This window comes from Neolamprologus brichardi, chromosome 13 (genome assembly GCF_056152115.1).
Source record: "Neolamprologus brichardi isolate AB-2024 chromosome 13, ASM5615211v1, whole genome shotgun sequence".
NCBI classification, from domain to species: domain Eukaryota; kingdom Metazoa; phylum Chordata; class Actinopteri; order Cichliformes; family Cichlidae; genus Neolamprologus; species Neolamprologus brichardi.
Window position 1 is genome coordinate 16,989,603 of NC_142116.1, and position 25,146 is coordinate 17,014,748.

The following is a 25,146-nucleotide window of genomic DNA, read 5'->3' on the forward strand; positions in this document are numbered from 1 at the left end:
TGCAGCTCTCCAGCTTTGCTTCAGAATAGCTTTATTGAGAAGCTGCCGGGGACTGTGAGCATTGATCACAAACGCTGAGGATGCTTTTCCTTCTGCTGAGTAAGGGGGAGCAGAGCTGTGGTTATGTGGCAAACAGCAGACAGGCACATTACTTGCTGCATTAAGATATGCTTTGTTTGTATAATCTCCATCCAGAAATGAGCCTAATTGATTCTAATTGATTGGGTTATTGGTCAGCTCCGCTGCAGGAATTAAAAGCAGAGACGATACTTTAGCAGGTTGTTTTGGCCCTTCACTGGACGTAGGCCTGAATTCACTTTATGTCTGACTTTGGGAGCTAGGTATGTAAATAGTAAAAATTTAGTGTTGCACCTAATGTCAAGCAAAAGGAGCTGCATGTATGGATGACTCTTTCTTGAGTGTACGGCCTCTTTCTGTCTTACATTGTCTGCGTGCGTCTGTGGATGGGTGCATGTGCGCGGCGTCTCCCTGTATCAGGACATTTTTTCCCCACATCCCTGCAAAAATATTTCATTACTGCAACAAAAGAAGCCCATTAACTGCACTGTAAGAACAGAGTTCAACTGCTGTCCCCCATATTCACCATGTTTGTCTGCTTTTCTGGCCACTCTCCAGCTAATTTGATATAACAATGCTCCACAAAACCGCCTCAGGACTTTTTTTAGGTGACAGAAAATTATCAATGATGCCACATGCACAGCTGAATGTCAACACCAACTTGACTTGTTTATGAAATATTAAAGCAGTGAATTATGGGCACCATGCAGAACTTAATGATGATCGGAGTCATTATAACTTCAGCATCCTTTGTTTTGGCTAATGATTAAATTCCACAACTGCTGTATTCAATTTTGGAGAGACTGAATGTGTTTTTCTGTGTCTTTTGTATGAGTTGGCCGGATTACGTCGTCCATACTGGTACATTTTGGAGAAGAAGCTGGTTTGTATAAGGATATTGTGTTATCATTAGCTGCCATGTCACTGGGCTCAACATCTTTGCTCTGGAGCTCTCTCATGCACTTAAAGATAAAGCATTATATGAAGGCGCAATGTTTTTGGTAATAATATTTGGGCCATTTTTAGATCCAGGACAGCAGTTGCTACATAATGCAATATTTCTATACCTGCAGTGTTTTATGATATCAAATATGTAAAATTTAAAAAAATGGCCTCCAGTTGAAACTTTTGTCTAAATTTGGGGATTTTCTCTGAAAATGTAACACGAATGTTTTGTGGGTTCATAGAAATTAAAAATCCTACCAAAAAGTCTTAAAGTCACGATCAGTAAAAGATTCACTTTATTGGTATAGTTTTCAGATATTTACAACATGCACACATAATGGTGTGGAAAAAAAAGAAGAAAAAGATGATCTGTGTACAACCTGGCACGACTTCTGACATTATCTCCCTCTCCTGTGTCACCAGGGTGTCGCCTCATCAATTATTGAACCACTACTTCATGGTAATACATAATTTCTTATCAATTATTCATGATAATGTGTGTGTAGTTTACTTAATTGTGTTATTGACTATCAAAAGTAATTTCCTGAAAATCCTCAAGGACGCAAATTGAATCAGCAACTACTGGTTGTGTGCACTGCGGTTAAGTATTCTCAGTCTGATCAGTCGGTCTTATAGTCAAGAGTCATTCTAGTGAGGGGAGATATTTAAGAATAATGAATCAACAAATATATTGCCCGTGATAAACTACGTTGCCCTGAGGTGATGACAGATGATATTTTTTCAAATGTAAATCCAACATTAACAAATAGCATATATCATCTTTAATGGGGTTTATTAAAAATAAAAAAAAATTTAAAAAGGCTCGCAGAGAGGAAGGGTGAGCGCAAGCGTTCCTAAAAGTAAATAAATAATAAGAGTCACGAATGCTCTCCTCTCCCAGCTTTAAAGGAAACTGATAAATAATGTATTAGAACAGATGGCTGGAGCGAGAGGCAACAGGAGAGGAACATGAGCGAGTACATCTTTAATTGTTTTAAAGAACATGTCACAACAGGACTGGTGTGTTCCCTGTCTGCTGGCACTACAGATGTGCTAACAGAGTGGAAGGGACAACTGCCGCTCTCTCGCTGAGTCTGCTTTAGCCTGCCTGGGGTTCACACATAGTCTGGCACATGTACACATTTACACTTAAAATGCCTGATTAATATTAAAGTGCACTTTCACTTTTAAACTCAAAAGAATGAGAGGCGATTGCTTGACCTGATGCCATAAACAATATATTGCCCAAAATCCAGCAAAACTCCTCACTGTCCTGCCAGCCATTTGCACACTTACAGTTTACATGCATTAATGTTTACAACGTAACCACCAGTCCTCCTAATGAAAATGAGAGGAACAACATCAGGATTATTTAAATTCACATTATCAAATATGTCTTTGTCGCACACATATTGTATCTATGTAAGTCCATCGAAAGAGTCCAAGAGCGCATGAAGACAGATAATAGATCCAAAAACCACAGTTGTGCTTTTATGAGGGAACGAGGCCCCAGTTACTGAGCATTTCTCACAATCATAACTTACTGTCAAATAAATAGTTAAATGTTTGCATCCATACAGTGTGATATGAGAAAAGTCCGTCCCAGGCTGTTTCTGGAGTCAGTCATTTGTGCTTAGTTTCTCATACAGCCAGGGTCGAGTAGTTACAGCAGGCACAGTCACACAGATTTAGAGTATCGGTACATCCACGTTTGTGTCCAGCGCCTTTACTTTTTCTCCAGTGGTTCCTTAGGGCAGTGAGGGTGCTTGTCAGGACTGCTGCCCAGGACTGGGACCTTGGAGGCCAAGATGGGACTGGAGCTATCTCCCCCTCTTCCAACAGCGCCTGACACCTCAATGGGAGGACCCACCGAGGGTCTTACCACCCCAGCTGCGCTCACGCCGACTCCCGACAGGACTCCCACGCTGGCACCTGGTCCGGTTGCTGCACCAAGCAGGTTAGCAGACTGCAGCACAGCCTCAGAGTGCTCACGGGCCTTCATGCGCAGGGCGGCCACACTGGCTGTGCGGTTACCCTGACAACCATAGGGTGGCAGGAAGGACAAGCCCATGGGGTCCGAAACGCAGCACGAGCACAAGCCATTACCTGAAAAATGAGAATCAGTGGAATTTGTGATAAGACAACTTAAAAAAATAGATCTTCATCATCTTTATTACAATCTTTATTCATCAGTTAACAAAAATCATATTTACCTTTCAGAGTGGCGACCTGCGAGAGAGCCTGGGCATAGGTGGCAGAGTTAAGGAGGGTGCCTGGTAAGCAGGATGGAAAGAAAGGACCACCAGGACCCACTGTCCTGTTGATACTGGAGAGAGAATAAATACTTAATTAAGTATTAGGAATTACTTAATACTTAAATATCCAGGTATAACTTTAAACAGACAATTTATTCTAGTAATATATATTTAGAAATATCTACAGCTATTTCCAAAATACACTAATGAATTAGAATTATTGACTAATGATATGGAGCTTTCTCCAGAAGTTAATGTTGGCTATCAGAGTTTTGAAAAAAAAAATTCTAGTCTGGCCGACAGTGCTTCACAAATTTCCCCTTTAACAGGACGCTGTTTCACTAAGATAACTGTGACGACGGTCGTCTGTCTGTCTCTTCTCACCTTGGCTGCATCTCCAGTGGTTCTTTCTGCTTTCTGCTCTGGTCCACTGGGGACTGAGAGTTGATGCTGCGAGATGGAGGAGTTCCCTCACTCATCTGCTCTTTCCCTCCTTCAGGGTCCGAGCTCCCTCGCTCTGTCTTCCTCCACTTTGCTCTGCGGTTCTGAAACCAAACCTGCATTTGACAAAAAAAATAATATTAATTAAAAATGTGAAAAAATAAAAAAGTACAACAAATTTAATTAAACCATAAATTAAAACTGGAATTCTAATCTACCTTGCATAATATTGAGAGAAATTGAAACTACATTAAATATATATTCACATTTTTTAAAATCTTGTTAACAGTAAAGTTAAAAGAAATATTCCCTACTTCCTTTGTTCTGTGACCTCTCTTATCAAGAGGCATTTGAACCTGTCAAAGCAATGCTCTGATTTCCCACAGTCCCTGACTTAGCCCCAAAACCTTCAGCATCCACAGAGCTGAGAGCACATATAGCCAAGTTCTGGTATCTTAATCGAATGAAGGTCAGTGCCTATAACAACATTTAATTGAGCAATTTTTCATTATCATATTTTAATGACTTCCCACTGACAGTTGTGCTGCCCAAGAGAGAGGCGGCAATGATGAAGTCGTTTATTTCCCTATTTAGTGATTGTTTGACAACATCAGATTCGATTAGGACTTGGTTCTAGCAGGCATTAATCATGATGTGTGAATGGAGGTTAGAGTCGGTGTGCATGTGCTCTGCATCCCTGCTATTGTACCGGGGGTATAAATGATGTCAACAGCCAAACAAAACACATGCATTCATTCGGCATAAAGAAAGGACAACATTTTGGTGGCAGGACAACAATACAGCCGATGGACTTATCTCACCCCTGCACCTTCCAGCTAGAAGTCGCGCCCCCCCACACACACCCATCTCTGAATGGGCTATAATTGCTCCATTAATCTCAATTTGCGGCGTGCTCTTAATGCGGGGGAGGCCCATTGACACTTTACACAAAAAAAAAAAAAAGGGGGGGGGGGGGGCAACAACACTACAACAGAAAGGAAATTTATTTTCTAATAATAATGTAAGTTTAATATCCCTGCATACTGCGGTGGATTCATGTTCAGATTTAATAATAGGAATGTGGTAATCGGATTAGGAGGGGAATAATTTGTTTACAATCCCTAATTTACAGCGCTGGATTCCATTATCAACCCAGCCATTGGGTTTAAGCGATAGTAAGATGACCCTGGGGAACAAAAGGCAAACTATTATATTTCCCACAATTAGATCTGCGCGCACAACAAAACCCAAAAGCAAATCTGGAATGCAGGAAATTACATACAGGACACATAACTTAATTACATCTGGCCAAGTTTATAACCGCGCATATGTGCAGGGCAGGAGCGGAATATAAATTGGCACATTTAAGGTGCATGCTTGCCCATTTTTTCTTTTATGTACGCGCGCGTGTGTGTGATAGGATCAGGGAGATAGGAAAAGGGAGTTGTGGAGGCTACGGACTTTGCCCTCTTTTAAAACACGTTTTTTCTCTCTCTCTTTTTTGGCTGTGTCACGAGAACGAGATCTGCGCGGATGATGTATTCCTACCTCAGAGACGCGGACAAATTAGTGAAGAACATTATCGCTGGTTAATTATGAATGACCGATTAATCAAGCTAATCTAATATTCACCATTATGTTGATGTTATTAAAGTGCATAGCCGGAATGACAGAGTGCCTTAATTTACCCTCTCTTGCATGGTCAAACGTGCCCAGGACACACTACTGCTGCAGCCATACCTGCACCCTGGCCTCGGTCAGGTTGATCTTCATCGCCAGCTCCTCCCGCGTGAACACGTCCGGGTAGTGGGTCTGGGCGAAAACAGCCTCCAAAGCCTCCAACTGCACATTGGCAAAAAACAGAGGGCAGACTTTTAATTATTAAAATGATTTGCCAGTTGATTTGAATATAAGCAGACTATTCTCTTTCTTTCTTTCTTTCTTTCTTTATTTTTGTAAAGAGACATAGTGAATAACGCTAAATAAAGATGTTAAAGATTAGCCTGTAATTGTAAGTACTTACAGTTAAATACACGCGTGACAATCCACAATTATAATAAAATAATCAACAGATCTTTCGTCGTCTTCTATTTTCATATGATTTTATGGCATCATTGCCTCTGGGCTTTTGGAAATAAATTTGCGATAAAGGTTTAATTTTAATTTTATTTTTTATGTCTGTGGCGAATATCAGGAAAATTCCCCCTGCCTTAAAATAGAAAACTTGCCCAACTTTGTATTTATTTCCTACTCCTGATGAAAGCTAGAGCGCCCTACACCTGCTTTGCTTTAAGAGAAGTTTCAGCTAGGCCCCTTTCTTTTTCTCTGATTTGCATATAGCCTATATATGTATTTTTTTATTTGTTCTGGTAAATAATTACCTGTTGCAAAGTAAATGTTGTTCTGTTTCTGCGCTGTTTCCTACGTAGAAATCCATCGTCAAAATCAGTTGGGGCGTGGTTGCCAAATCCGCCTGAATTCACTGAAAAAAGAGAAAGAGTGAGGGAAATTGGAAACAATTCAATCACTTAGAAAAAAATAATACTGCTTTAATAAGTTAATAACTTCATGATGTATTTAGGTAAGTTCAGTGATAAAAGTGATAAAAGAAAGGCTATAAAAATACAAATTTTGGCCAAAGCAGGCACATTTTGTGTTTCCATTAGTTGCATGAAACATTGACGTTAGGTGTCTAAGGGGAACCATGACGGACTAAAAGCCATGACACCCAACATCTGTGCCCGGGACAAAACGCCCCTTCTGCCCCGGGGCCAAACCACCAGCTCTTCTCACCAAAAGAGAGCAGAGAGAAAATCAGACTTAACCCTTTACATCCATCGCTGAATTTGTGGGAGGAAATATACCGGCTGCTGTTTTGGACTTATATAAATATTACCAGAGATGCAATAAGCAACCAACACTTTCAAGTTAAAATTTGAAAAGAGTGTTTTACATGCGATATTCAGATTCACAACCGAAACCGTTTGACTTACCTAGTTTTTAGTTACATATTACCACGACATAAAAATACATTTTATAAGTCAGTGTTGTTTTAATTAACAATTAATAACAACACATTGTGTTAAATGATTATATTATAATAATTTAGAGAAAGTAATGATAAATTCGGGCCCATTCTCAAGTCTCCGACAGCACACACATTTTACGCGCAGAATCACCGCGCGCTGTCTAAACATCACGAAAGTTTACAAGAACAACTTTAAGAGTAACGTTAGAAATAATCCGTAGCTGGAAAAACAGCGAGACAGCGAACTTACGCGTGTTGGAGCGACAGCACTCTCCGTCCAGCTGAGGTGGACAGTGGAAGTAGAACATCTTTGCGCGCTTAAGAGACTCCGAAACGGAACCTGGAACAAAGACAAAAGTTTCAGCTTAAACCCACAGACCTAGAGTAATGCAGATTTGTGACGGGAGCAACAAAAACACTCTTAAACCGTCAGCAGAAGATATGGAACTGCGCGGGATTTGGCGAGATTCAAAGTTAATGTGTGAGAGCATCCTACCTGCGGTGAGGATGCTGATGTGAGTGAGTTAGCGCTTCGGAGAGAAGTGGCTGCTGCACTTCCACCGACTCTCTGACTCTCTGCCTGGGAGTGTCCAGATCTCTCTGTCTCTCGCTCCCCCCACACTCTTTCTCTCGCTCCTGCAAACACACACACTCACACGCACCCCCACACACTACTCACTTCTCTCTCTCTGTGTCTGTCTCTCTATTTCTCTCTGGGAGTGTCCAGATGTCTCTATAACTGTATAACTGTCTACAGAGTGTTAAGGCTTTCAGCTAGTGTCGCAGAATCTCACGCCTAATTGGTCCTAATCGGATTATCACGGCTTTGTCTTTCTCACCCCAACCCCTGGTGTGTGGGTGTGTGGGTGTGTGTGTGTGTGTGTGTGTGTGTGTGTGTGTGTGTGTGTGTGTGTGTGTGTGTGTCAGAGAAAGACAGAAAGAAGGAGAGGAAAGACATACCCGGGGTGGCAAACGGCAGCTCTGCTCTGGTGCCAAAAAAATTCATCACAAGTGATTGTTATTCCAGAGTCAAGCATATTCCCTAACCATAAACATGCACACATACCCACTGCACTTTTTATTTGGTTCTTTCATATATTAAAAAAAGCAGGATGACTGCTTTTGGGTTTTAGATTGACTGTCGGGTGGTTTAATTGCTCGTCAGGGTGTGTTAGGGGGTCCACTTTACAAGGGTTTGCGCATGTAGAACACTCACAAGGCCAAATTTTTGATTTTGTTCACAGCAAGGGGTCCAGCGATTTATTTCGCTTCCTCAGATAAATGATCTGCTGCGGGACCCTTTCAATTAGTTTTAAAGCGCATCTGGGACGGCAGAGCGCAGACGCCATGCGTCTCTGAGGTGGAGGCAAAATGAGGCTTCGAGAAGCAGCTGAAATTTAGAAGAGGAGTGCGGGATTGGACTAAACCACATAAAGTGCAGAAAATCCCTTCTAATGGCGCGTAATTGGTTCTGTAATATCATTACAGGCGGATAATGGCCAGTTACAGGGCCCCGCGCTATTAAGGGTTTCCCTGGCGTGCAGCGTTTATGTTATTAAAGGGGGAATATAATGATATTTTAGTTATTAAATGCGCGTAATTAATTTATGCACCACTGAAAATAAAGTTGTTATTATGACCTCGGTGAGGTGCGTGGAGAAAATTGAAATCAAATAACGGTTGATAACTTTATCCCAATATTTGGTCTAGACAACTCTTGACAAGAGTGCAGGCCTTAAGAGTGTTTGTGTGTGTGTGTCTGCGTGTGTGCTTCCTGTCAGCGCCTTTCCTCTCCATCCTCTGATGATTGCTTAAAAGACTAAATGCAATTACTCATCTCATCTCCGTAGGTCGAGACACATTTACAAATAAACTTTAACTAGTTCAGGTTTTGCAGATTTTGCATAAAACGATTAGGCCTGCAGAATTTTTGGCCGTCGACTATTTCAGGACCCTGGTCAGCACCACAGTTAAATAAAAGGTATGTCGTTATCGTGTTATTTTAATGTCCTCACATTTATCTGTGTTCTTGATTCAAAACTGTCCCACATGTCTTTTGTAACCTTCAAATAGTTTGGCATATATTCATAATCATACATCTTCCTTTACATCTGTGTATTTTTGAAATAACAAAGCCAGAAAAGCAGCCATCAGATTTACTGCATACAGTACATGCAAGATATGGGATTGCATTTATTTTTTTAATATAAAACACAGTTTTTAAAATGCCTCCAAATAACAGAGAGGCAATATTAATTTGTTTTGAAGTGACCAAAAACCTCTACAGTGTACACGAAAGTTTATTATAAAATCTACAAAAACCTTAAGTGAGGTATAAAATGGCACCCTATTCTTAAACTTAATAGAAAGTTGGTATAATCTGACATCGCTGAGGTTTTTGAAGAACACAGTTTGAGAGTAAACACATATCTGAATATGATATTACACCGTTTTAGTCAAATCAAAGTAAATGAATTCAAGTATCACCAGGTACAAGCAACAATGAAAAAACAACAACAGAACAACCGCCAAACTCAATCACAGAAACTACCTTCAAGACTTGCTTAACTAATTATGACTTCATTAGGTAACCCAAGACTGTACGGCAAAATGTCTTTCCTGAACACAAGCAACACGAAGGTTGCAAGACAACGACTGTAAGCTTGAGCTTGAAGGGGTGTTTAAATGTTCTTCCCTCAGCGAAAGCTCTCTTTGAGTCTCCAGATGCCCTCCTGACCAGAGGTCCTATGAAAGTCACAGATACTCCTGAGTAGCTCTCTGAAAACAGGAGCCTGTTCCTGGGTCAGTCTCGGTTTGAAATACTCGAGCACTTCCTGGGTGGTGGCCTGTCCGTCCACACTCGCCTGGAAGGCTACAAAGTTGCGCAGATCCACCAACAGCTCATCGTGCTCAGTGGGTGGAGCAGCGGGAAGACTCCCTGCAGCTCCCGAGGCATCCTCCTCCTCCTCTTCTGGTTCTTCTCCCCTGGAGGGCATGCTGAGGTGATTACGGGCCTTCATCCGGGCCAGCAGAGAGGAGGATGACAGCGGGGTGGAATTCAAGTCACTTTCTGCACCCTCCCCACTGAAATGAGCTCCCGAACCTGGTTTCTTTGACACAGACTTCTTTATAATAGCAGCATCCTAAACAAAAGAAATCAATGAATACACCTAAAATGGCATCAGAAATGAAAAAACACAGAGTAACATCTTTTAATGAGAACCTGGCCATTACCTTGCATTTGGTTGAAGTGGGAACAGACTGAACAGAAGGTGTAGCTAAGAGAGAATTCTTCTTTTGTCCAAAGCGTTTCCTGAGAAGGCAAACAAGAGAATGACTTAAATACATTTGTATTTGTTTGTTCTAAATTAAATTAGTGAAGCTCTAAAAAAACCAGAAAAAGACAAAACCCCACCGTGTCAGTGTGAGACTACATACTTTGCAGGGGCAGGAGGAGTTTTGAAGCGCAGTCTGCACTGCTGCCGGGAAATTTTAAGAGCTTTAAGGGCATCTTGAGCCACCTTATTGGCTTCTGCTTCCACAAGAACATAGTCCGGATTGGAAGACTCTATGATGGTGTCATGCTGCATCACACTGTGAATACCTGAGAAACACCATGGAAGAAAAGAACAGCACATTTAAGAATAAGAAAAAGAAACTTGCCATTTTGCAAATCTTGTATATAAAAATGTCTGATACTGCAGACGGTACAAAACAAACAAACCAACCAAAAAAAATTTCTACCAGATTTCTTGAACAGCTTTGCCAAGACATAATCGTCTGATTTCTTCTGGTCCTCTGCTGCATTGTCTTCGCTCTCGGATTTCTTATATGTTCTTTTCTTTACCAAATGAGAGATGCGGTGGCCTTCGAATCGAGCATCCCGGGAGCGCTTGTGTTTCTTATGTTTGCGTTTGTCCAAGTCACAGTGTTTCCTCTTCTCCCTGTGTTTCTGTGGGCTGGTCCGGGCAGAGTTTTTGTCTCTGTGCTGGTGAAAACTGGCTGAGTTTGAGGTATTTGTGTCTGGTTTGGCTGCATCACAATCGCTGTTTTTATTTTGTCCCGCAGGCGCTATATCTACAGCATCCTGGTTGGTGCTTGGACTGTCTATTGGGACATTTTGTTTACCCTGAGAGTTTTTACTGCATGGAGAGGTACTTCCGGCCCTTAATGCAGGAGTGTGCGTGCTGTCTGGACCTGTATTAATGCAGGTTGCTGAGGAGTGTTTAGGTGCATGGCTGCTGTGATTTACTTTGTGTGATGGCTTTGGCTTTTCGGGTTTTTTGGGCGCTTTGATGTCAGAACCTGTGCCTGTTATGAGGGAGAAATAAACCAAATTAAATAAAATTAAATCCCTCAAGCTTATTTTAACAACCCAATAACTGGACAATGAAATGTTTCAACAGACCTGCAAAAATAGCACTTGTCTCTGTTCCCTGACCTCCATCTGGATCAGCTAGAGTAAACAGCTCATAGATGTCATTTGACTTGAAGAACCGTCGCTGTTTGGGATCCTTCAGTACTCGATTGGTTAGGAACTGTTTGAAGATTTGCCTGAATTACAGCAGATAAAATACAGAATTACATACTTGAATGCAAGCTGCCATTTCAGCTCAGCATGCAGTCCTGATCCCCTGTCACCACAGAGTAGTTTGGCTGATGGATGAGCACATTAGTTAACCTCACCACTGTAGGTATCAAAACACTATGCCTGCAGTTTTTCCAACTTGCTTTCTGAAAGCACTTTACAGACAAAAAAACAAACAGAGCAACAGTTTAGAAGTCCTCAATTGGCCATTTAATAATGCAGGAATGCTTTTCAATTACCTAGAACCGGGACAGTGCAAGTACTAATATAGCAGTGATGTAAGCAATTAGTCATGTCATTGCCAATACTCATGAATGTGTGAAATCAACAGAAAGAAAACTAAAACAAAAAGGCTCGGTGAGAGGAAACACAATGGCCAACAGAGGATTTTGTTTTTGCAACTGAATATTATCCTTATAAAGTGCTTAGAAAAGTAAACTGCTGTCTGACCTGTGGTAGATTTTCTCTTCAATGGTCCCAGCAGTCAGCAGTCTATAGATTGTTACTTGCTGCTTTTGACCGATCCTCCAAGCCCGTTCGCGAGCCTGCGAGCAGCGTAACACATTCAGAGCAAATGATTAAACCGAACATTCAGTGAGAGGGGAGGAAAAGCGATGTTACAGAGCAGCAGGTGAACCAGGCAACAAGAAATTGGAAATGCATGAAAAGCTGGCATCCAACAAGAAAAAAAAAAAAGTAGGCAATTTAATGTGACAAATCACAACTCTAACGAACATTAAGACTCACATGAGAAATAATTCACTGAGTCAATGTTTTTAATTATTTTACGTGTGGCTGTCTAACCTGTGTGTCAGTACTGGGGTTCCAGTCTGGGTCATAAATGATGACTCTATTGGCTCCAGTCAGATTGACTCCCAGACCTCCGACTTTAGTGGTCAACAAGAAGATAAAAATGGATTTGTCCTGAAAAAGAAAAGAAAAGAGAGAAGCAGAGAAAATACTGGTGATTAATGAACCCAATCTGCAATTTCATACTCTCTTTGATAATCACTTTCGGCTATAATCCTGTAAAAAAAAAAAAATTTCATTAGTAAATTGTTAAAATTTAATGCAAGTAAGATAACAATCTCCTGCTCTCAAATTATTCTCAAATTAAACCCTATTTAAAGACGATAAAACAGCTTTATCTAAATGCAGTGTATGTTGATCAGATTTAGTATTAGATACAACACATTTTTAAAAAGTTTTAGTTTTAAAGAGTGCTTTAATGCTAAGTGATATTTCAACATCTTCCACACACAGAAAATTGAGCACATCCACTTTGAACAACAGATTTTCATCAATTAGCGTCCCCACCTCGGGGTGAGAAGGATTCCACTGAAGCATTTGGTCCCTCAGGGCAGGATTTTCATTGGAAACACATACAGCCATTAGAGATGACTAATCCTTACCTCATTGTAGCGAGCGATGAGAGGCTGTCGGGAAGATATTGTAGTCGTGCCGTCCATTTTCAGGTACGAGTAGTTATTCTCCCTTACAAATACCTCCAAGATGTCCAGCATCTGGAAGGAGTGGGAGGATAAAGACAGCAGAAAGAGGAGATAAAGACGGGGAAAGAAGGGCTGAGGTTTGGATTATCTCTAAAAGGATTAGAGCAGATTAATATTACATGGACAGAGATACCGACAGGGAGGGTCTCAGGTTCCCTCTGAGGTATAATCTCATTGGTATTGACTGCAACAGCTGGGGCCTCCATCACATATACACACTCTCTCACTTCCTCACTTTTTCCTTCTGTCTCGCACGTTCACAGACACACTAAATTTAACAGGCTTATAGGTAGCTGGCAACACGTACATGACATGACACCACAATTTAAGATGTAAAGGAGGAAAGAATTATCTTGGCTTTACAAAAATCTTTTGTATTTATACAAACCTTTGTTAATGCGTCTTTAATACTGGTGCTTATTTCAGGAAAGTGTTCCTCACCTGTCTGGACTGAGTGAAGAGCAGGACTCTGTGGCCCTGTCTGAACCAGAGACGTAGCAGCGACTCCACAACAATCAGCTTGCCCGAGCGCTTCCAAAAGCCAAAGTGTTCCTCTTCAGTTAGCTGGTCCTCAGGGATTCCTCTCAGTATCCTGGGTCCGCCTGAGAAAAGGTCCGGGTGGTTACAGATCTTACGCAGAGCTATCAAACCTGAGAACACCTACATGAGACAAAAAGAAAAAGGAGATTCCTTCATGAACGCTGTCAGCAGAACTGATGTCAACTTTGATAAAGTTACAGATTTTTACTCTGTTGCACCTTAAAAAAATCTACAGGAATGAGTTACATAATTTATTTAAAGACAATTTAGCCAGTTTTCCTGATGAGGGCCCAGTGGTCACTGCATTAGTAATGGTGGTTAATGGACTGAGAGTGACCACTGAATACGTCTGTAAGAGCACGCATGTGTGCGTATATGCATAATCTGTGGTCACCTCTAGCTCTCCAACCACGTCCATTTGGTCAGTGGTGATAAATGGTAGTTTCTCTCTCAAGGGTCTCACTAATGTGAGAAACACAACTGTACAACCTTCTCAAATTGAACCTCTTAAACAATACCAAAGTCAAGCTATTAGGGGTTTAACATAATTTACATGGCAAAAATTATTTCAATTCCACAGATTCCACTTAAAGGTGGGGATCTTTAATTGTACGAGAGTTGATAAAAATCCACACAATGTCTCTGTGAGAGGGAGGTAAACGGAAATGCCTCTGTTAGGTGGTTAAATAATGAATGTCTTGTTCCAGGAAGTCTTCTACTTTGGCTTTTCTTATCCTCGTAAAGTGTGTGTCAACCAAACACAAAAGCAGAACACAAACTATGAAGGCTCACCTGCATGTCCCCATTTAGTATTTGGTAGACCTCTTTGGAATCTAAGAAGCTCTGATACACTTGACGCTGCTCTGCTGTCAATCTGCAAAACAGAACCTACACACAGACACAAACACACACAATAGAGGGCAGTGTAAGAGTTTATAATGAGCAGTGAACATCCACTTTAAAGCCCCTTGATGAAGTGAAGTGTTTGAGAAGAGAAATTAGAAGGAAGCAACGGCTTTTTTTGAAGCCACCGGTGTCCTGAGGGACTGACTTAATGAGCAGAAGTGGACTGAGAAGTCCACCAGCGTCAGCCGCAAGGACAGACCAGAGACCAGCCGCCTTAATGAATACCTGCTTCTTTTACTTTACTGGGACTTTATTAGCTGGTTTCACCTGACAGGGGCCATGCACATTCATCAAATACTCCTTAGATGTGGCACATAATAGTCACATCCAATCAGATAAACATCTCCCCTGTTAAGAGATGCAGGCGTTAGACGCTGTTCAATACTTAGAGCAGGGTCAAGTGTCTTAGAGTATGATGAATACCTGTTCATTTTTGTCAGGTAAGGAGAGGTTAGCCTTGACGTCTGCCTTCATTCTTCTGAGCAGGTAAGGATTTATGGTGTCCCTCAGCACACATGCGCATTTAAATGCTGTCTGGACCTTAAAAAAATAAATAAAAATCACACCTTTAAGGATAAACAAACTGCTTTAAAACAAAAGGAACCTTCAGGTCAGCATGCAAAGCAAACACATACACACTCCTGTCAGCGCTCATGTTTCCTAAGGCATGGCTGTTGTTTGGCCACTCATCTGCTATCTCTCATCACCTCATGTTGCTGTCCCTCTAAGCGGTACAAGCCATTCAACATTGATCTGAGTGCTGCTGGTCTCGAGGGACACAGCCTTCTTTCATCACTGCTGCTGGCCAGTTCCAGTGGAAACAGAGGGGGGGATTGAGACACACTTGGTCCACACTAGAAGCCCCACTGCAAATGGCCTGCTAAACTGTATGTAGGGTCAGTGCTAAAAGCCAGTTAGTCTCTTAAACATTAACTCACTGGGGATCCACGGGGGGGATCAAAGACACCCTTGGCAAAGCTGGAGGGGACAATAACATGGTGGTATCTTGAGCTCAATGGGGTAAAGTGGAGAGGAAAGAAAAAACAAAAACGAGGAAGGCAGCAGATGATCCAGTGATCTCGGCACAAGCTGTTGAGTGGATTCACTTGGGGCTGCAAATGCATGCCTCAGTAATAGAGCCTATGTGCACATGCTCATAAAGCCCCACCTCAATCACATATGGGTTTTTTTTAAAACATACATCTAGTTGAACATACATGAACTTTATGTATCATCTCAGGGCCTGTTTTGCTGCTCTGAGAATTTCGAGAAGAAGATAAGGCAGCAGAGCGTTGCCCTCTCTGACCATTTAATAACATTAATAATTAGTAAAGGTTTTTATTATCGACAGCGGAAGAAGCATCAATAGCCATCTTAAATAATTAAATCTATTCAGTCAGTGAGTTATTAACGATTGGACACTAATGACAAAGGGCTACAATTTAGCTCCCCGCCTTTCTACTTTAGCCTCTCCCTCTCTCACACACTGGGGATGCACAGAAGTTTTCTTGCATGGGCCTACATTATCCTGCACTGCACCTAATGGCTTCCATCAAGCTTTCCAAAACTGTGCATACATGAATAGAAGGTATTTTCAAATTAGCATAGCCCATTTATGCTCCACCCTTATGATACAGTTACAGAAATAGTAGAGTTGTTGGATTAACTGGCTCCTGTCTGGAATGATATTACCATTACAATAACATTACTCCACTTCAAAAGAGGAAAAGGACACAGAACCAGAACTGAAATAAATTATTATTTCACAATTTTGTGTGTGTACCTGTACAGGAGATGCATTACTATATCCACCCATAGTAATTGGCACGGAGAACTGCTCCATAAAAACAGGCAATGTCCCCAGTTTGCCGGGGAACACAAAGTCAAACAGAGACCACAGCTCCTTCAAATTGTTCTGCATTGGTGAACCTGACAGGATGAACCTGTGAGGAGTGCGAAACTAGAGAAGAGAAAATTAAAAAAAAATTATTATATTAATTACAACCGCATGAACTTTGCTTATGTTCATGCATGTGTCCATGCGTATATAATACCTGTTTGCAAGCAACAGTAACTCCAGCATTTGGATTCCTGATCTTATGACCCTCGTCCAATATAATGTAGTGCCAGTCGTAGAGCTGTAGGGTTTCCTGCATATTCCTCACAGCTGAATATGAAGTGATAAGGATACCATGACATGCTGCTATTTCTGGAATGAGCTTTTCCTGCAACATGGGGGAAAAAAGCAAAGACACAAACCTTAATATTTAAACCTTAATATAAACCAGTGCAGTTATTAACCATGTCTAGTATCATATACTAGAGGGAAAGAGTGGGAGGTAAGGTCAGGAGCTAATACTGTAAACAGACCTCTAGTGCCCCCCAGAGGGAAAAAAAGATTGTATAAAACTCATGAACAGCTACCTTGTTGCTAGTGAAGGACCCAGTTTCATGTAGGACTGCCACTCGGAAAAGAGGCCACCAGGTATGAAACTCCTTCACCCACTGGTGCATGACTGTAGCTGGGCACACAATGACTGTTGGACCCAGACCAGCATACCTACAGCGAAACAAACACCACAGACACGTGTTTAATCGAAAACCAGAGATTAAGATGGGTAAACAATGGAACTGTGTTCATTAAACTTTGGATAACCTGAGCAGGCTTCAGTAGCAAATCACAGCCATCATTTTTACAGTGTAAAATAAAAGGTCTTTTCCCTATTAAGTAAAATAATGTATATGTGCTTAGATTGCAATGACAATATATGATGCATTCAAGGATGAGGAACAGCGCACAGCGGAATGACGCAACTACAAAGCCTTGTACTTATAATAAATCAAAGAAAGTGTGTGGAGATATCCGCAGCTCCTCTGTGAAAATCTACAAGAACTTTGCCAAACACACACACAGGCACACACAAAAGATACACTAATGGGCTGGTATGAACCTCTGCCTAGTGGAAGCTATTGATACCGGACCATAATTGAGTTTGCAAGCAATCAATTTGTGGGCGTCTATAGTAGACAGAGTATTGACCATCAGGGAAGCTCCACCCAATAAATGTACGAGTGTTGTTCGAGGAAGTAAAACCAGATTATCAGCAGCGCTCCGTCATGTTTTTGGCGGTTGATTTGTTGTCACCCACCTGCTCTACCCCCACCTCATGAGCCTGAAATTCATTTTAAGTGTTCACGCAGACACTCACTCTAACGCATTCTCACTTTCAACCCCCCCTCCTCACACACAGAGTGTCAGTGTTTTCTCTGATGTCTGCAGTAAAAAAAAATAATAAAAAAAGTGAAGAGTCTGATAATTGAAACATGTTTAATAATTCAGATGAACACTCTCAAGTAGAAATCCCCCTAATCAAATATTCATACCATACAGACACACAGTCTCTGGACACAGTTTGTGTGTACGCATGTGTGTGTGCGCACACACCTGTAGTTGGACCCTCTGGTTCTCAGTTTGCTGTAGCTCAGTCCGGCCAGAAAGCTGATGACCTGGATGGTTTTACCCAATCCCATCTCATCCCCCAAGATGCCCCCTGCCTGCTGACAGTGGAGTTCCCACATCCACCGCACACCCGTCTGCTGGTACCTGAAAAGGTCATTGACATGAATGCAAACACTTGAAACACATGGTTGTAACAGCAACCATGGACAATCCACATAAACACACATAAAGGGTTGCCAGTAATCTCATAGATCAGCAATGCTCGTCAGTGACCAGTCCACGTTGCTCAAGTGTCATTAAACTACATAATCCTAGGAGCTGAAGGGGCAATGAATCACGGTGAGTATTACACTATTATTAAAACCATGCATAGTAGGTGTGACAAACATTGCAAAGGCAATATGGAGTAAAAATCACAATGAGAGTTGGGCTGGCAATCTTATCAATCACATAAAACTCAAACTGATGTTTTTCTCTTAACCGTTTCATAGCACCCCACAGATTTTTTTTAACAGTAACTACCAGTGAACTTCAGAAGCAGTGAAGAAAATTAAATTTGCAAGGCTCGCTGATGAAATAATCATTATTTTTTCAGAGCAGACTGTGATGCAGAACAAAGTACACATATAATCTTTATGCGAAAAATGTTTTATTAGTCCTTGTTATCACTTTCTCACTTGATAAAAGTGGCTCTATCTACATGCATGGATATTTAACATAACTCATTCCCATAATCAATGTTTCAGACTGAACTTACTTGTAAAGCTTTTTCCAGAGAAAACCAGGAACTTTGAAGCCTTCGTCAAATTCTGCATCGCTGTCATCGGTTAGCTCCTCACCCCTTTCTCTCTTCTCCTCCCTTTCTCGAAGACGCTGACGCTTCCATCTCCTGTTGAGAAAATTAATATACACTGATGAAGTGTTTGCACACCGATGTGATAAAATGAATTTCTTTATTTTAGTTAGAAGCTCACAACCGCAAGGGGTAAGCTCAGTGAGCCTGGGTGCTGAGAACAAACACCTGCTTCGTCTTTTAAAAAGACTAATACACTACCTGAACAACAGTGAAGAATTCAACCTGTTTAAACTTTCAGTGATGAAATTGTTGTTACAGATGCAAAATGAAAACAACTAAGTGATCCAAACTAAATCAGACATTTCAAGTGAAAATAGTGCAAACCTAAACAGGATAAGTGGAGACTGGATAGAAAGGTGTTCTATTTTCACCTCTCGCACTCCATGCTTTATGTGAGCATTTGTCTACACAGGTGTAAGGATAGCGAATGTTTTGAGTTGAAGGTATTTCCCTTGAGCAGTGGAACATCTACAGCAAAAAGGGAAATGTTAAAGGAAAACAGTTTTAATAGTGCAGGAGAGAGGGCAGTTAGAGGCACAGTCGTCGCACAGCAAATGAAGATTGATACAGACAATTAGTAGTGTGAGTTCCCCAGAAAGGTGTGAGGTACAGAGGATAAGAATCCATCTTCATTTGGGCCTGGTCCTGTCACCCTGCCACGAAACTGGTCCTTAAGCTAGGCCTGGGAGACCACACTCTCTAATTAAGTCAAGACTAAGCATTGGTTCAGTTAATTACACTTTTCTGCCCCCACTCCACATCCCACCCAACTACAAATACTGCCCGCTCTAATAATATCATTCCACGTATAAGCTAGTCTCACCGTCCATGCCGTATGCTGTGGAATTGACATTCAGTCACTATAGTGTAGAAAAAGGACACATGCCAACACAATTTATTTGGCAGCTATAAATATGAAATCTCATTAGGGCTGCTCTTCCATTAATTTGAGCATTAGAGTGAGTGAGTGTATAAAACCATGTGCAGGAGGATAATTAGGCCAGTGTGAGAGCAGAGAGAGAAGAAGAGCAGGGAGTGAATTTGCTTAGTCAAGAAACAGCTGCCAATCTCATCTGGGATTAACTCTCTTTCTGCACTATGGAGCCAGCAGAAAAAGAGACAACTGCTTCCTCCTTAAGTAAAAGGAATAACAATAGCACACAGCACTGCCATTACAAATGTGATGCAAAGTAAAAGGAACAATCTGGTGGGTTTTTGAGCATGGCATATGCAGGCATATGTTGCTGCTTTCGTTTTGTAAAAAGTCTGCACACCTTTGCACCCAACCACAGATCTAAACATGAGTTTAAAGCAATGTTAGTAGTGCATGACCGTACCTTATTCGCTGCCTATAATACTCCACATCTCCATCATCTTTGTATTTTTTCGGTTTTCCCTTGTCATCATCCTCTTCATCTGTACTTTCAGGGTGGTATTCTTCCTCACTGTCACTTTTCTTTACTTTTTTCCTCCCTTTCCCTTCGGTTTTTCTCTTGTATGGTTTCAACGCATACTCTTCATCATCATCATCTCCAAAGCCCTCCTCCATGGCTTCTCTCTCCTCTTGGTCAGGATCTATTCCTTCATCACTGGGGAGGTACTCTGACCCCTCGCTGTCTGTCTCCTCTCCTTCAGTGTGACGTTTTCTCCGTTGCTTTTGGAGCTGTGGCTCAGCCTTGGGCCGGGCCTTAGGATGGGCCTTTAAAGCAGTTATCTGGAGCTTTCGCATGCGCTTACGCAGTTTTTTATCCTTGGTAGATGAAACCGTTCTTTTGGTTTTCTCTCTTGAATCTCCACCGGTTCCAACCCCAGAGCTTCTCTTCTTCTTAAGGAGAGGGACTCTCTTCCTCTCAGTAGCCAACTTGGCCTGGTCTGCCAGGTACTGGTCAAAAGCAGAGTTCTCCGCAAGCATCAGTTTTCGAGGCTCCTTCTTTACCTCCTTCTGTTGGATTCGGGTTCCAAAAGGAGTCATGTGACCTTTCCGGATAAGCTCTTCCCATTCAGTCTCCTGAGATGGCATGAGCATGCTGCCCAACGTGGATGGTCCCGCTTCTGGTACAACACACACAAATACAGATTCAGAGATTTTCTTAACTGCCAGAATCAACATGAATGACTACAGGAAAACTCTAAAGGATTCAGAGGGGTCTATTTATGTTTTAGAGAAGGAAATACTTCGGCTAGTGTGCAGGAAGTATGTACATGAAAATATTTCTTGCTAGCTTGAATTTTAGGTGTGAAATACATATTATGTGTATTGTTATGTGTATTGCACAATATTATGTGTGAAAACAGACTTGTGTAGCAACAAACAATACAAGAGGAGAGTTGTCACACCTATTTAAGCCTGTGTCAGAAGTGAAATCTGCTGAAGGCAGAAAGCAAATGGACACCCTGCTATTCTAAACAGCCATGAATGCACAGTAAATTTCCTTCATCAACCTAATATGGACCATAATCAGTGAATGCTACAAATTAGGCATCTTGGTCGCCACATAAATTGCTTCCATCCACTGATTAGTGGTTAATGTTTCCAGTCAGTACACAAAAAACAACACATTACCTTCCTCTCCATCATCTTCTGCCAAAAACTCAAATTCCACCCTTTGAGTGTCCTCTCCTCCCAGAATGGCTTGAAGTCGCTTCTGTTTGGCTCTGACTTTCTTCAGCTGTTTCTCCTGTATGACAAGTTTTTTCATCACCACAATCACACCATTATTATTATTATGTTATTACACCATCATCATATAAACCAATTACTTTATTTTAAAACGTTACACATGTAGTATTTTACCTTATTTTCTTTCTGTCTTTTGACAGACTCAATCTTCCTACTGATGTCTTTACTGGAGGCTGCATAAGGAGAAAGCTGCTCAATAATCTTGTTGATATGTTTTAAAGATGCTGTAACAGACCTGCAACACACATGATTAAAAGCAGAAGATTTATTAGCCCCTTGACGTTTTGCTACTTGTTAATAACATTTTTTTTAGTTTATAGCATCTCAACACAGTAATGTGATTACTTCAACACAACACACACAAACCATTTGCGTTTTTGTTTTGTTTTTTTAAATTCCTGTACCTGACATCATCCAACACAGACTGATACTCCTTCTCGGCTTCAGCTTTAACAGCAGCCTGACTGGCCTCCTGGATCGCCTCGTCCACTTGCTGCAAAACACCTTGTTCAAGTATGTGCTGGTCATACACAGCCACACCAAGACCTTGGAGCTCATCAGCTCCCGAACTGGCAGAAGCTGCTTGGATGCGCTGTCGGTCAATCTGCAGCAAGGCTCCAGACCTTTTCCCAACTAAATGCACCAAAGATAACACATGAAATGATTTTATAAGGATATAATGACATTCTCCATCTCCTCTCTCAACATGCTGCACAGCTCACCGCTGTTGCCCTCCCCAGGTCCAGTGTTGGCAGGATAGGCTGCAGCAGCCTCCGGGGCCTGACTGTTTTCAGGGAAAGTACAGACTGCTGAGCCGCCTGTAGCTCCATCCTCCTCCGTTCCTCCCGGGGTGAGGGCAGCACTAGCCGGGCTCGAAAGAGAGGAGGGCACCTGGTCCTCTGTACCGTCTACAGGCATAGTGAAGCAGCTGCCAGAAGTGTCAAACAGATGTCAAACAAGTCATTTAAGCCATTGTCTCGTCTAAGCTGTTAAAGAACTGCTTTAAATAGAGAAATAAAACTAAACAGTTATTGCTTGTCGTCTTTTTATTGCGTCCAAAAAGGCTTCGTTAACTCTGAACGGTATTATGTAACGATCGGAATGTAAACCTAGCTTATATCCATGGCTACTAACGATTAACGGAAGGGTCTTTTAAACTAATTATGTGAATGTGGAGGCTCGTAATGGGAAGAAATGAATGTAAATAATACCAATTTAAATTAAAGAATGTACCACAATAGCGGTTAGACGCTGAGTTATAGGATAGGCATAAAAATGAAAGAAACATTAAAGTCTCTCACAACCTATTGTTTACGTGGCTAGGCTAACCTGCTAAGCTAACAGTGAGCCGAACATCATCAGCTGTTCAGCTTCAACAAAAAGAAGACGTTCAAAGGACCAAACATGTTCAGATATGTTTCTAATACAGCACCCACTGGTTCTCGCTGTTTGAGTAAAATCTGGTCCATTAAGCCCAGCGTCAAAGGGACAGTGACAATGAGATACTCACAAAACGTGCAGTTATACAACATCACTGGCTCGCTTTATGTCATATTGCTCACCAGCCGCTTCCTGGTTTCCGGTGTTAGTGAAGGCATCCGTTCAATGATTAACTTGCTGAACAGCGCCCTCTGCTGGTTGACAGCAGCAGAGAACATTGCACTCTAGATGGCGCCACAAAACCACTTATTTTTGCCTTAACATTGGAGAAACTGTGAACCACATTTTCAAAAACAACTCTTTTCGTTTTTAGGGAACTACTTAGACACTTCAGTCATTATTAATATGCAGGAATGTGACAAATTAAAGGAAAATGCCGAGAAGATTGAAGATCTGGTGGGTCTGCTACCTGCTTTGCAGGCATTTTTTGTTTTGTCTCCTTAGAGGGAAGGATCACTGCAGATCAGCACAGAAGTTATGATCTTTATCTTGTGATAAAATTCTTTTTTGCACTAATGGAAGAGGATGACAATGATCCCATTTACAGGCACAAAGGATCACAGAGTGATGAGAACGTCATGAAATAACATGAATCATACACTATGACCCTGACAGTCATCAGACCTTGGCTTAACTGAACAGTGATTGTTGATTTTGGATAAACATGTTAGGCGGAACTCTTTATCACTGAAATTAAAACACCAAATTAGGGCATTTTCTTTGGAGAGTAGATTTCTTGGGATTTGTAGAGTCACACAGAAACTTTTCTGGTGGCACGTGGGGCTCCCACATGTTACTAAGACACTATATATTATATTTTTCCTCTAATTTGCCAAGTGTCTGTGATTTTTTTCTGAGTCTTGGAAAGCCTACACTTCATGGATGAGGAGCTCCAAGTATTTGCCTCTGAGAGGAAGTTTATTTCCACTTTAATGCAAAAATAAATGAAGGGCTTAATTAAAATTTCCTCTCCATCTTGCACTTTAGCGCATGGGCAGCAGTCAGTAATCTTTTCAAACAGTGTTATCTGTGTAAGCAAACATATCTATATAAGGATGAATATTGCTGTCACCCTTGGCTTGTGAATGTAGGAAAATGGAGACATTTGCCTGTTTTATTTGCTTAACCAGTAAATGTGGGTCACCTTCAGGGGAACCTCTCCAGAGATGAAGATTTGAACTAAAAGAAAAGCGTGCTGCAGCAAAACCTTTTAGTTTAGTTAGTTGAAGACCTGCAGAGTGTAGAGCTGTGATCAGGTAGCTCACAGCCACAGTGTTTTCCTTGTTTTTTTCTTTTCTCTCAGGGTAGTGTATAAAATGCCGTTCTTGACTCCATACAGGTGTCAAGAAGGGTTAAATAAACTATTGAGCTGCTTATAAATCATCATAGGTGGCAAATAAACTGATGCATTCACACGATGAGCTGCAGAGAGGAATGCAAACCTCTATCTTCCCCTTCCATCGCTCACGTATTTCACCAGTACTTGCAAGCCTTTATCGAGAGAAGGAGGAGATAATATTTAGTACACAGCTGTGCTTTTATGTGCTTTATAATGTAGGGAAAGTTCAACTGGTTAAATTTAACTGATAGACCATGTCAAGCTTGCAGGTAGCAAAAGTGTTTATCTTAAATGGATGCAGTTGTGATAAATCCCACTTCTTTGTATGCACAAAGGCGTATGAGGGTTGGGTGCAAATCTCCCAGGGTGCCGCGGAGTACTGTTAACACTGCTGCTCTGAGCTACTTTGCATCCTGACAGTAGAATAACACAGGGGGCAAGATTTACAGGCAGTGTTATAGGTTTGAATTTATATGTGTGAAAATCGGGGTGGTCCTTGCTTTTTATGGATTTTGTGTCAAAATACTCTAAATGTTGATACATGCTCCAGTATGAAGTTGTGTTTCATCTGCTGTCGCTGGCACACTGTCCTCCTTGCTTTCAGTAACGGTAACCTTTATTATCGTTCTGGGACCAGACGAATTTCTTGAGAATGAAATAATTTTACAAGAATTTGGTGAGGCAGCTGGAGAGACAATCAAGGGAGTTTCTTGTGGTCATTATCTTTGTTTATACAGTCTCATAAATCCAACAGTTCTCATAGGTGTGCAGAAGATGTTTTTCTCCTAATTTAATTTATAGGTTGTATTCTGAAACACTGGATCACAATAAACAGAAGGATGCACGTCCAAAATGTTAATCTATGTTGATATTTTGAGGTGGCTGTGGCTCAGGAGGTAGAAGAGGAATAACCCGCTAATCTGAAGATTGGTGGTTTGAACCCTAGTTGCTCCAGTCTATTTGCCAAAGTATCCTTGGATACCAAGATAATGAACCCAGAGTTCTTTCCAATGTGTTCATCAGAGTGTGAAAACCAGATAGAAAACAGTCCGATGTGGAAAAAAGTGCTAGTATGAATG

At 41.4% G+C, this 25,146-nt stretch overlaps 2 protein-coding genes across 3 annotated transcripts; both read right to left on the reverse strand.

The window, feature by feature from the left end:
- Positions 1–1,433: 1,433 nt before the first annotated feature.
- Positions 1,434–7,313, reverse strand: drgx (dorsal root ganglia homeobox). Its single transcript, XM_006807997.3, has 7 exons — positions 7,244–7,313; positions 6,998–7,087; positions 6,101–6,201; positions 5,460–5,561; positions 3,663–3,835; positions 3,237–3,349; positions 1,434–3,129 (listed from the first exon to the last, which is right to left on the reverse strand). The coding sequence occupies exons 2-7, from the start codon at positions 7,053–7,055 to the stop codon at positions 2,750–2,752; spliced, it is 927 nt and encodes a 308-aa protein (XP_006808060.2). The 5' UTR covers positions 7,056–7,087; positions 7,244–7,313; the 3' UTR covers positions 1,434–2,749.
- A 1,575-nt stretch (positions 7,314–8,888) lies between these two features.
- Positions 8,889–22,906, reverse strand: ercc6 (excision repair cross-complementation group 6). Of its 2 annotated transcripts, none has more exons than XM_006807999.2 (22): positions 22,851–22,906; positions 22,011–22,216; positions 21,693–21,921; positions 21,403–21,523; positions 21,172–21,286; positions 19,946–20,660; positions 18,510–18,641; positions 17,738–17,896; positions 16,717–16,852; positions 16,347–16,517; positions 16,076–16,252; positions 14,716–14,832; positions 14,179–14,274; positions 13,288–13,506; positions 12,748–12,858; positions 12,140–12,259; positions 11,786–11,880; positions 11,156–11,301; positions 10,492–11,058; positions 10,186–10,351; positions 9,982–10,060; positions 8,889–9,890 (listed from the first exon to the last, which is right to left on the reverse strand). In XM_006807999.2, the coding sequence occupies exons 2-22, from the start codon at positions 22,204–22,206 to the stop codon at positions 9,444–9,446; spliced, it is 4,314 nt and encodes a 1,437-aa protein (XP_006808062.1). In that variant the 5' UTR covers positions 22,207–22,216; positions 22,851–22,906; the 3' UTR covers positions 8,889–9,443. The 2 variants fall into 2 exon arrangements, with proteins under 2 accessions (XP_006808062.1, XP_006808061.1); XM_006807998.2 differs by having other exon boundaries at positions 22,799–22,882.
- Between the last annotated feature and the right edge of the window lie 2,240 nt (positions 22,907–25,146).